The sequence below is a fragment of the Littorina saxatilis genome, linkage group LG16, assembly GCF_037325665.1.
Source record: "Littorina saxatilis isolate snail1 linkage group LG16, US_GU_Lsax_2.0, whole genome shotgun sequence".
NCBI lineage: Eukaryota > Metazoa > Mollusca > Gastropoda > Littorinimorpha > Littorinidae > Littorina > Littorina saxatilis.
The window spans coordinates 8879397-8892138 of NC_090260.1; the positions used below are offsets into that span (position 1 = coordinate 8879397).

The 12742-nt window shown below is 41.8% G+C and overlaps 1 protein-coding gene across 1 annotated transcript in view; it reads right to left on the reverse strand.

Annotated features, from left to right (window-relative positions):
- The window catches only part of LOC138950314 (uncharacterized), a 22733-nt gene extending 12470 nt beyond the window's left edge, over positions 1-10263 (reverse strand). The window contains exons 1-5 of the mRNA XM_070322062.1: positions 10055-10263; positions 8469-8564; positions 7166-7264; positions 5948-6083; positions 1-104 (exon numbers count right to left, since the gene is read on the reverse strand). The exon at positions 1-104 is cut by the window's left edge and continues 24 nt beyond it. Of these exons, the coding sequence (XP_070178163.1) occupies positions 1-104; positions 5948-6083; positions 7166-7264; positions 8469-8564; positions 10055-10232 (613 nt within the window). The 5' untranslated portion in view covers positions 10233-10263. The remainder of the gene's footprint in view (positions 105-5947; positions 6084-7165; positions 7265-8468; positions 8565-10054) is intronic.
- Between the last annotated feature and the right edge of the window lie 2479 nt (positions 10264-12742).

Consider the following 12742-nt stretch of genomic DNA (forward strand, 5'->3'; position numbering starts at 1 on the left):
GCCTGAGAAACTTGGTCCAGTCTCGGTCAGCCTCGGCGTTGAACCTTCTCTGCTCGTCCTGGGTGGCAAAGCAGTGTGTCACGCAGTCCGTGAACTTGGTGTCTCTGCAGCACAAATGTAAATAAGATGTGCATGGTACCAAAAGAAAAATGTCCATGTTTCTGTAAATTGAAAATGGACATTATAAGTGTTCTTATGTTATGTTATGTTATGTTATGTTATGTTATCTTATCTTATCTTATCTTATCTTATCTTATCTTATCTTATCTTATCTTATCTTAAATGCAGCGGGCGCGGCTTAGGAAGAACTCGGTTAAGGGCAGAGATGGCACAGAAATTCAGTTTTGTTTCTGTGGCAAGCTTATTAAGGTTTCAAGGTTCTTGCTAAAAATCATCAGAAAAAAGTTGTTGTTGTCCTTAAAAGTGATATTTCAATGAATTATGGGTCAACATGAACGTTTTTGTGTGACTTTTCAAACAATAAAAAAATAAAGATATATCTTTGAAGTATGTTTTATTTTACTCAAACAAGGTCCCTAAATGCAGCAGCAGAGCGACTTCTTCAAATGTATTAACAGATTTTATGTGTTGGTCGATATCATATAAGCAGAACATATTAAATTTCAGAAAAAATCCAAGTTTGTGTACTTTGACAGAATTTCTAAAATCATTCCTGGGAAGTTCTTAAAATGTCTCTCTGTTACTGGACTAAGAAACCACTTCTTGAGAAAATTCTAAAAAGAGCAAGAAGATTGGGCAGTTAGTCTAGAAGATGAATATGGCCCAATGACGACACTGATGCACAAAAATGAGTCTGAGGAAACAGCGTCAAAAGTTTTCAAAATGGTGTCTAATGTTAATAAAACATTTTGAAAATGATCGCTTTTTTAAAAAAACGAGGTTGACGATCACAAAATTACACCGCACAATGATTCTATGGTGTTCAAAGTACCCCAAAACGCTGAGAACCCAAAGTACGTTTTTGGACGAAACGTTCGTGCCATCTCTTGCCTTAAGGTAAAGAATGGATAATACGATGAATAGTAGCTGAGCTGAGAGAAATGTAGCTGTAGATGACTGTCTAAATAAATCAAAATGACAAGTGCTCTCTATGAAGAATCGCTTCGAAGAGTCAGCTGTTTTATGTACTCACACTTGGCTGTTGAGTTAACATGATTGGTCACCGCATAATGCATACATGATACTGACGTTCAGGGAAGGTCTTTCTAGCAACAGCCTTGACCGATCTCAGATGTTAAAACGTTTACAGGGGAAAGACTGTGACTTTAAATGGCCTTGAATGCTACACACGGTGATATTGTCACACGTGTACGATAAAGACTGTGCCTTTAAGCGGCCTTGAATGCTACACACGGTGATATTGTCACACGTGTACGAAAAAGACTGTGCCTTTAAGCGGCCTTGAATGCTACACACGGTGATATTGTCACACGTGTACGATAAAGACTGTGCCTTTAAGCGGCCTTGCATGCTACACACGGTGATATTGTCACACGTGTACGATAAAGACTGTGCCTTTAAGCGGCCTTGCATGCTACAAACGGTGATATTGTCACACGTGTACGATAATAATAATAATAATAATGGAAACTTATAGAGCGCTTACCTAGAAGCTCTAAGCGCTTTACAATGACATTGCTATACACATGTACAAAACCAAAATACAGCATTAAGACACAAAAAGAACAGGAGTACAAAAGCAAATTCATCGTTTAAGTCCATGCAGTCACAATAATACAAACACACGCGTGCGCACGCACATACGCGTGCGCATACACACACACATGCTATCACCACACACATGCACAGATACACACAGACACACGTTCACACACACACACACACACACACACACACACACACACACACACACACACACACACACACACACACGCATACAGACAGGCGCACACACATACCATACAACACACACACATACACATGCACTCACATATGAATACTAATATACCTACACAATCTGCATACATGGCGTACACACAAAAAAGCCGCAGATATAATCACAAAACCAAGCTCGTGCTTATGCACATCCATTTATCTAACTAGATAAACCGATTTGTAGTTTGCACAAGGAAAAGAGAAAAAGTAGCAGCACACGATTTCCAGATCACTGGCTGCTGCAGGGGTCACCAGACAGTTTGGGAGTTACTGGTTAGTCTAGAAAATGCTGTGTGAACAGGTGCGTTTTCAGATTTGATCTAAAAGAAGAATAGGATGGACTATGTCTGACAGAATAAGGAAGGGAGTTCCATGTTTTAACAGCAGCAAATGAAAATGCGCGTTGTCCATGTACTTTTCTTTTTTTTGTTGGAATTCGGAACATTCGAGTGTCAGCGGCAGAGCGCAGTGATCTGGAAGGGACGTACAGGTTTACGAGTTCAGACAGATATGAAGGTGCAGAACCAGTGATGATTTTAAAACAGAGACACGAGCTTTTGTACTTAATTCTTTGATTGACCGGAAGCCAGTGCAGATATTTCAAAAGGGGAGTACAAGGTTGCTTCTTGGAGGATTTACAAATTAATCTTGCAGCTGAATGTTGAACCCTTTGCAGTGGTTGGATGATAGTCTGGGGGCTACCGATTAGTACTGAATTACAAAAGTCTATTCTAGATAGCACACACGAAGAAATTAGTGTTTTGGTGGCCTCTTCAGTCAGACAAGAGCGGACTGAACTAATCCTTTTCAACTCAATGTATGCGGCCTGGCAGGTTTTGGTGACATGCTGTTTCATAGTCAGATCGCGGTCAATAATGACTTAAAGATCGCGGACTTTATCTGCAAAATCAATGCTAACAGCACCGAGTGTTACTGCTTTTGGAAGAGAGTGAGTTTTTTTGGATTTTGAGAAACACATCGCCTCGGTCTTATCGTCATTCAGTTTGAGTTTATTTTCTGACATCCATGTTTTAACAGTTGAAGTACAGATGTTTAGAGAGTGAAGGAGGTTAGGAATGTTTTCAGGTGATTCTGATTTGTATAGTTGTGTGTCGTCTGCGAACATTTCATGCTCGACGGAATGAGTCGAGATTACATTGGACAGAGGAGTTGTATAGAGAATAAAAAGGACAGGACCCAGCACAGAGCCTTGTGGGACGCCAAACTTAAGGGGAACTGTGGCTGACTGGTGGTCACCAACAAGAACAAACTGCTTTCTCTCAGTTAGATACGACCGAAACCACTGAAGTGCGGTATTGCGAATGCCAAAAGCCTGCTCCAACCGACGGAGAAGAATTTCGTGATCGATGGTATCGAACGCAGCCGAAAGGTCCAAAAGTAGAAGAACCGAAACTTTATCTTCATCAAGGGAGACTAAGAGATCATTTACTACGCGTAGAGTAGCGGTCTCTGTACTGTGTCCTGGACGGTAAGCAGACTGGTGAGGGCTCAGGAGATTGTTACAAGAGAGATGGGAAGCAAGTTGGTGGAGAACGATTTTTTCAAGAAGCTTAGAAAGGAAGGGAAGATTTGAGATAGGTCTATAGTTCTTCAGTTGGTTAGGATCTAGTGAGGCTTTCTTTAGAATGGGTTTTACAACTGCCTCTTTGAAACTAGAAGGGACAGTACCAGTTGTCAGTTATTCATTTACAATGTTTGTAATGGAAGGAAGAGGAAGCCTACGGACAGACTAGAATAGAACATGCACATAACACAGAATGTCTGCACAGCACACACACACACACACACACAGCAATACAGCACACCGTCTTGTACCTCCTTCTGCCCTGCCGAAGTCGGGGTATCCTTTTTAATCCACCGAACAATTAATATCCACAGCCATGTGTGTCTCCTGCCTCCGAACACACACGCTACAGAGCTCGACTCGATGTGCGCAGTTTCGTATAAAAATTATTTTCCAAATTTCCCCACTGTGTTTTATAAAATAATCATATTATGAAAGCACTTACATTCTTATCTTAGTTGTTATGTATTCATTGTTAGTAAACATCGGCATTGTTCATGTTTTGCTTTGAACGCAGTCATTGTTATTTGTGGATCACAGGCGCCTGATGTGGGTGGGTCACACGCGTGTGAATGTTGTGCCCGGTCCTTGTTTTTGTTTCTGTTATTATTTTAGTTAGCAGGTCTAGTTGAGCACGTATTAAGTATCATGTACCCACTACTAGTCATTGTGCATTTTAGTTAATGGACTGATGATGTCATTTGTATGGAGTCGACGCACGTGCGAGGATATGTATGTGTGGGAGGGGGGGGGGGGGCGCGGGAGATGGAAGCTTGCTGTATGTTATGTAATGTATATATTGTGTGTGATACGTGGAAATGTGATACTATTTATTTGCATGTATGATACAGGTACAAATGTGATAATTGTAGGCTTATACTAGTGATTACTGTGTGTGATACATGAAATGTGATATGAATGCTGTTTTTATATGTTATACTCTTACTTTCTCCCAAGCGCAAGACAAATTCTTCTTTGAAAATTGAAGCCAATAAAATTTGAGTTGAGTTGAGTTGAGTTGAGTTGGTGGGCAGAAGGGTTTCGAGATTGTCGTGGAAAAGTTTTGATGGAATCGGGTCTAGCTCACACGACTTTTTTGCAGACTTTTGAAGAGTCTCGATAAAGACTGTGCCTTTAAGCGGCCTTGCATGCTACACACGGTGATATTGTCACACGTGTACGATAAAGACTGTGCCTTTAAGCGGCCTTGCTTGCTACAAACGGTGATATTGTCACACGTGTACGATAAAGACTGTGCCTTTAAGCGGCCTTGCATGCTACAAACGGTGATATTGTCACACGTGTATGATAAAGACTGTGCCTTTAAGCGGCCTTGCATGCTACAAACGGTGATATTGTCACACGTGTACGATAAAGACTGTGCCTTTAAGCGGCCTTGCATGCTACAAACGGTGATATTGTCACACGTGTACGATAAAGACTGTGCCTTTAAGCGGCCTTGCATGCTACAAACGGTGATATTGTCACACGTGTACGATAAAGACTGTGCCTTTAAGCGGCCTTGCATGCTACAAACGGTGATATTGTCACACGTGTACGATAAAGACTGTGCCTTTAAGCGGCCTTGCATGCTACAAACGGTGATATTGTCACACGTGTACGATAAAGACTGTGCCTTTAAGCGGCCTTGCATGCTACACACGGTGATATTGTCACACGTGTACGATAAAGACTGTGCCTTTAAGCGGCCTTGCATGCTACAAACGGTGATATTGTCACACGTGTACGATAAAGACTGTGCCTTTAAGCGGCCTTGCATGCTACACACGGTGAAATTGTCACACGTGTACGATAAAGACTGTGCCTTTAAGCGGCCTTGCATGCTACAAACGGTGATATTGTCACACGTGTACGATAAAGACTGTGCCTTTAAGCGGCCTTGCATGCTACAAACGGTGATATTGTCACACGTGTACGATAAAGACTGTGCCTTTAAGCGGCCTTGCATGCTACAAACGGTGATATTGTCACACGTGTACGATAAAGACTGTGCCTTTAAGCGGCCTTGCATGCTACAAACGGTGAAATTGTCACACGTGTACGATAAAGACTGTGCCTTTAAGCGGCCTTGCATGCTACAAACGGTGATATTGTCACACGTGTACGATAAAGACTGTGCCTTTAAGCGGCCTTGCATGCTACAAACGGTGATATTGTCACACGTGTACGATAAACACCGTGCCTTTAAGCGGCCTTGCATGCTACAAACGGTGATATTGTCACACGTGTACGATAAAGACTGTGCCTTTAAGCGGCCTTGAATGCTACAAACGGTGATATTGTCACACGTGTACGATAAAGACTGTGCCTTTAAGCGGCCTTGCATGCTACAAACGGTGATATTGTCACACGTGTACGATAAAGACTGTGCCTTTAAGCGGCCTTGCATGCTACAAACGGTGATATTGTCACACGTGTACGTACACGCTCTCCAACCAGTGAGTTGCAATCATGCACAAGATGACATCATATGTGCCATCGGGGACGCACTGCTGGTAGAAATTGATGTTGGTTGCCATGGGAAACACGTTGCAGAATTTGGACATGTAACTGGATTCATCTGAAAGTACGGTATAAACAATGGCAAAAGCATGAATAATATGTGTATTAAACGCGGTGTTGAAAATATGAATATTCATACTAGTTTTAAAGTTTTTGTCTTTCTTGTTTTAGTTGTATACAGTGTATTAGTATAAATTTATTTGTGTAGCTCTGTACGAACATACACCATTGAAACTAATGTTCTTCTTCTTCTTCTTCTTCTTCTTCTTCTTCTTCTTCTTCTTCTTCTTCTTCTTCTTCTTCTTCTTCTTCTTCTTCTTCTTCTTCTTCTTCTTCTTCTTCTTCTTCCTCTTTTTCTTCTTCTTCTTCTTCTTCTTCTTCTTCTTCTTCTTCTTCTTCTTCTTCTTCTTCTTCTTCTTCTTCTTCTTCTTCTTCTTCTTCTTCTTCTTCTTCTTCTTCTTCTTCTTCTTCTTCTTCTTCTTCTTCTTCTTCTTTGCTTCGACTGCCAAGTACAATAATAGACACTAGTGGGATTTTAAAAGTATGACCGCCATTCAGGTAGTCATACTCCTGTTGCGGGGATGCGTGTTGGAAATGTTCCTTTTTCTTCGACTCAACAAACTCTGTCATAGATGACAGGGCTTTCCCCGGCCGGGTCATACCTAAGACTTTAAAATTGGCAATCTAGTGGCTGCTCCGCCTGGCGTCTGGCATTATGGGGTTAGTGCTAGGACTGGTTGGTCCGGTGTCAGAATAATGTGACTGGGTGAGACGTGAAGCCTGTGCTGCGACTTCTGTCTTGTGTGTGGCGCACGTTATATGTCAAAGCAGCACCGCCCTGATATGGCCCTTCGTGGTCGGCTGGGCGTTAAGCAAACAAACAAACAAACAAACAAACAAACAAACAAACAAAGACAGGGCTTTGTGTGTGTGTACTTGGACTTGTACTTGCGGGTAGACACGAAGACGGAATAGACTGGTAGGTCTACATCTTAGTTGACCGTTTATATCAGAAAGAAAATCACTAGGACCGACCGGGATTCCAACCTCCAACCTTCCTAACAAAGGACGACGTCATGAACACTACGCTACGCGCCAGACAGTTTGCATTGCCAAAACAGGCGTAGAAAAATGAAATACCTGACAGGCGACGGAAGAGGCTGTTGAAGTCGTTTTTCTCCTGGTCTTCGTAGATAATCTGAATGGGCAGCGTGTCTCCGTGTTTCTCTCGCAGGTGTCCTGATACAAGTAATATATCACACATGAACACAGAAATACACAGACAATAAATATATCACACATGAACACAGAGATACACAGACAATAAATATATCACACATGAACACGGAGATACACAGACAATGAATATATCACACATGTACACAGAGATACACAGACAATAAATATATCAAACATGAACACAGAGATACACAGACAATACATGTATCACACATCGTACACAGAGATGCACAGATAATGGGGCATGGGGCTTTGAAATCAGATATTCATCAGTGAATAATCAAAACAGTTATTTATAAGTGAATGAATGAATCAGTAACTTATCAACAGATAAACAAAATCTGTTACTCATCAGTAAATGAACGAATTTAGTTTCTTATCAGTAAATGAAAGAAATCAGTTTCTCTTTTGTTGATGAACAAAATAAGTACCTCGTTAGTAAATGAACGAAATCAGTAACTCGTCAGTGAAGGAACAAAACCAGTTACTCATCAGACATTTAAAGACATCAGTAACTCGTCAATGGATGAACGAGATGAGTTAACACTACACAAAAGGAAGGAAGGAAACGAGTTAATGCTACAGTAAAGGAAGGAAGGAAACGAGTTAATGCTACAGTAAAGGAAGGAAGGAAACGAGTTAATGCTACAGTAAAGGAAGGAAGGAAACGAGTTAATGCTACAGTAAAGGAAGGAAGGAAACGAGTTAATGCTACAGTAAAGGAAGGAAGGAAACGAGTTAACGCTACAGTAAAGGAAGGAAGAAAATTAGTTAATGGTACAGTAAAGGAAGGAAGGAAACGAGTGCTACAGTAAAGGAAGGAAGGTAACGAGTTAATGCTACAGTAAAGGAAGGAAGGAAACGAGTTAATGCTACAGTAAAGGAAGGAAGGAAACGAGTTAACGCTACAGTAAAGGAAGGAAGGTAACGAGTTAATGCTACAGTAAAGGAAGGAAGGTAACGAGTTAACGCTACAGTAAAGGAAGGAAAGAAACGAGTTAATGCTACAGTAAAGGAAGGAAGGAAACGAGTTAACGCTACAGTAAAGGAAGGAAGGTAACGAGTTAATGCTACAGGAAAGGAAGGAAGGAAACGAGTTAACGCTACAGTAAAGGAAGGAAGGAAACGAGTTAACGCTACAGTAAAGGAAGGAAGGAAACGAGTTAACGCTACAGAAATGGAATGCATGAAATGAGTGACCTACCGATAACGCTAGTGATGAGTGACATGGAGCTGGCACCATCGTTGGTTCCGTAGTCACCTACAGTAAACACGCGTCCCTTCTTCAGCGGCACGGCGTCTGCACACACGGAACACTTGTAGCGTCAACATCAACACGTCCAGTCACACACGGAACACTTGTAGCGTCAACATCAACACGTCCAGTCACACACGGAACACTTGTAGCGTCAACATCAACACGTCCAGTCACACACGGAACACTTGTAGCGTCAACATCAACACGTCCAGTCACACACGGAACACTTGTAGCGTCAACATCAACACGTCCAGTCACACACGGAACACTTGTAGCGTCAACATCAACACGTCCAGTCACACACGGAACACTTGTAGCGTCAACATCAACACGTCCAGTCACACACGGAACACTTGTAGCGTCAACATCAACACGTCCAGTCACATGTCCTTGCTTCGACTTCATTCAAGTTTTCATGCTGTTCAGCATTAAGTCAAGAACATTAAAACATGCAGTCATATGTCCTAACCTTGACGTAATTCCAGAACATCAAAGCGTTCAGTCATATTTCATAGCCTTGACCTAAAGCAAGAACATCAACCCATTCAGTCACATTCCATAGCCTTGCATGACTTAATGCAACAACATCAAAATATTCATCAGATGTCACTGCCTTTATGTAATGCAACAACATCAAAATATTCATCATATTTCATAGCCTTGACTTAATGCTTCAGCATGATAACATGTTTCCTTGCCATAAAACATTCATTCACATTTCCAAACCTTTACAGCTTTATTTTCAAAACTCTTTCTGGCATGTCGCATAACAGCAGAACTAATATCTCACATGTCTTAAGATTCGGTGTGTAGTTTACGACATGCGTTAGTTTACGACATGTGTTAGTTTACGACATGTGTTAGCACAAGTCACTTAAAGGCGGTGCGTTAAGGGGTTACTAAAGTGTACCGGTTTTTGTCTCATTACCCGCTTAAACGACTTTAAAAAAACTGCCCATTATACCTTCTGAGTTGATTGACACGTACACCGCTCAGCATGCCATAGTGTCTATGTTAGTCAAGGTATGTGGACAAAACTGACTGTTTTTGATGCAGATTTAATTGTTTTTTCTAATGACATGCAAAATATGTTTCGTTGCAGTTGTTCTGATGATTTTCCGATTTTAACACGGGCACCTTTTATTTGGGGAATTTGATTTCGGGGGGGGGGGGGTGTTGTAGGTTCCACTGTATAGACACTACCTCGTGTAAAGTCAATCTCTTGTCTGAATAAGGTAGGAGAATGAATGTCCATTTTAGTCATATAATTGGTTTTACAATCAACAGCCTCATCACAAAGACCTCAAACCCATCTGCCTAGGTTTTTTTGTATATGACGGGTAGTACAGAAAGTGCTTGAAAGCTCATGTCTTTAAAAAGAAAGAAAAAAATCAAAGATTGTAAAAATATCTTGATCTTAAAAAAGTAAAAAATCGTGTCACTGTAGTGTAACACAAAGACTCCTTTATATTCTGCAGTAAATGAAAGGCACACACACGCTCTTTGCTGGTCAACTTGAGTTGTGGACTGACCAATAAAAGACAGGATGAAAGGTTTTGAAGATTCAATCAGAAGGTTGGTTCGTTTTCCCAGCGTGTTGCCATAGTGACCGCAGCCCGGCTCCCAAAAAGGCAGGTGGCTGTGTTTGTCAAGGGTGGGAGTCTCGCGAGACGCCTGATCTGACGTAAGCTGTTCGCTTTTTGACGTCATAGTTGTGATGATGTCAGCTCAAACTTGGTCAGAACTGGAGAGAAAAAAATGAAACGGAGTGAGATTAAAAGGTGAAGGTGGATGTTCAAAGCGTGTTATTGGATACTAACAATGTGTGAGTGTAAGTTTGTGTGTGTGCGTGCGTGTGTGTGTGTGTGTGTGTGTGTGTGTGTGTGTGTGTGTGTGTGTGTGTGTGTGTGTGTGTGTGTGTGTGTGTGTGTGTGTGTGAGTTAATCAACGAACCGTGATAATTCTTGAGCACCTCTAACCATGCCGTTCTGAACAAAAGCAGATCTCACCTCGTAAAGGAATGGCACAATGAGCTACATGCATGCAGTACGTTTTGCAGAGAAAACAATGATTATATAGAGCTTAAACAATGACGACAACTCGTTGATTACTGGAAAATAAACCACGAGTGGGTATTTGCAGCCGCTTGGTAATCAACGAGTTTTCGTCATTGTTTAAGCTATTTATACAAAGAACAACACGGGTCGAACATGCAGTCATGCAGACGACATTTTGTAGGCAATTTCATTTCAGCCTAATCACTCAGAGTGTCAAATGCGCGTCATTCAAATAGTCCCTATTGTTTTACTTTATTCTTAGTCTCCGACTCGTCGGCATTATACTTGTCTCGTCTAAATATCGGACCCTATTGCTACGATTAAAACACAATAGCGTTTATATAGCTATTCTGACATTACATTCTGTGTTAAAATCATGTTTTTGTCAGCAACAAGGACCAGAATGGTCCATGTCGTTGACTGATTGCAGACGACGGTTCCCTTTCCGCATGAAGCCACGGAAATAACCGAACATTGAAAAACCCACGGACATGTATTACGGAGAAAACTCGGGATAACCGGATGTTTAGCATTACGTCAATATGCTAGGAATCATATGACGTCATGACGTATCATGCTTGCCTACGTAGATTGTATGTTCGAAAGTCTGACTTATGTTGTGAATTCGCGTGGTGAAGACTGCGGTAAATCTGTACATGATAAGAGAACAAGGATTGTCTCAGAAGAAACGACTAAATGTTTCAGACCGGTAACTTCATTTCAACATTGCACTATATAATGGACGTTCTATGTGACAGGAGAGTTTGCTGATTTTGTGTTAAACATTGGAGAGATCGTCTGCTAGAATCAGAGATAGGTCGCTTCAGATTGCAGCTTCTGGAAATTTGCAAGGTTTGTTGCCTGTTAAAGAACTGGATTTTAAACGTAATGTATGTCATGTACAGTAAGCAACAACAAAAACACACACAAAGCAAATGGCATCGTCTGTCGACTAGTCACAAAAACAAACCTGGCGAGGTATGCGTGTACTTTATACACGTCAGCCATTGTTGTTACAGTTTTAAGTCAACGTTGTATTCTTCCGCAACAGGGTCCAATCGTCTGGGTTTCAAATGATGTCATGTTCTAAAAATAAATTCTAGTATTGATTATTTTTTTAGCCCTCTTTATTCTTACTTCGAATAATCCACGTGTGATGTTGGTGTAATCAAAGTAGTTCGTTCTAATTTCTCACTTGTCTAAAAATAATCAACTAGATTTAATCCACCCCTCGGTTGCATTACAGGAGTTGTATAAATGAAAAATATACACGAACTAAACACACACACACACACACACACACACACACACACACACACACACACACACACACACACACACACACACACACACACACACACACAAGTTACGACAAGTCTTGAATACCAAGTCCTTTCGTCTTTCTTAGTTTTCATTTGTGACACACATGCATACACATTTAGATAAATAAGCAAATCAATACCTTGAAATATAAATCAATGAATAAAAGTAGCGGGTCAAAACTTACACTCTTATGTCCAACGCTACAGCAGTGTTCTTCTAAGCACGGCTTGCAGCATATGACACTCGCAGGCTGATTTCATTTGTTTTGTTTTACACCTGCAGTTCAGCAGCAGCCAAACACACTCAAGCCAAAACGTTAAGCAACATTTGGTTTTGGAATCTGCCTATACGCACGCACGCACGCACGCACGCACGCACGCATGCACAAGTACACACATACATACATACACACACACACTCACACGCACGCACGCTTGCACGCACGCACACACAGACACAGACACACACTCACTCACACACACACACACACGCACGCACGCGCACAAACACACACACACATGCACGCACGCACGCACGCACGCACGCACGCACACACACACACACACACACACACACGCACGCACGCACGCACGCACGCATGCTCGCACACACACACACACGCACGCACGCACGCACGCGCGCGCGCAAATTCGCTCGCACGCACGCACACACACTCACACACACACACACACACACGCACGCACGCACACACACACACACACACACACACACACACACACACGCACGCACGCACACACACACACAGACACACACACACACACACACACACACACACACACACACACACACACTATCTCCTCCACATTGCTGATCGTTGTC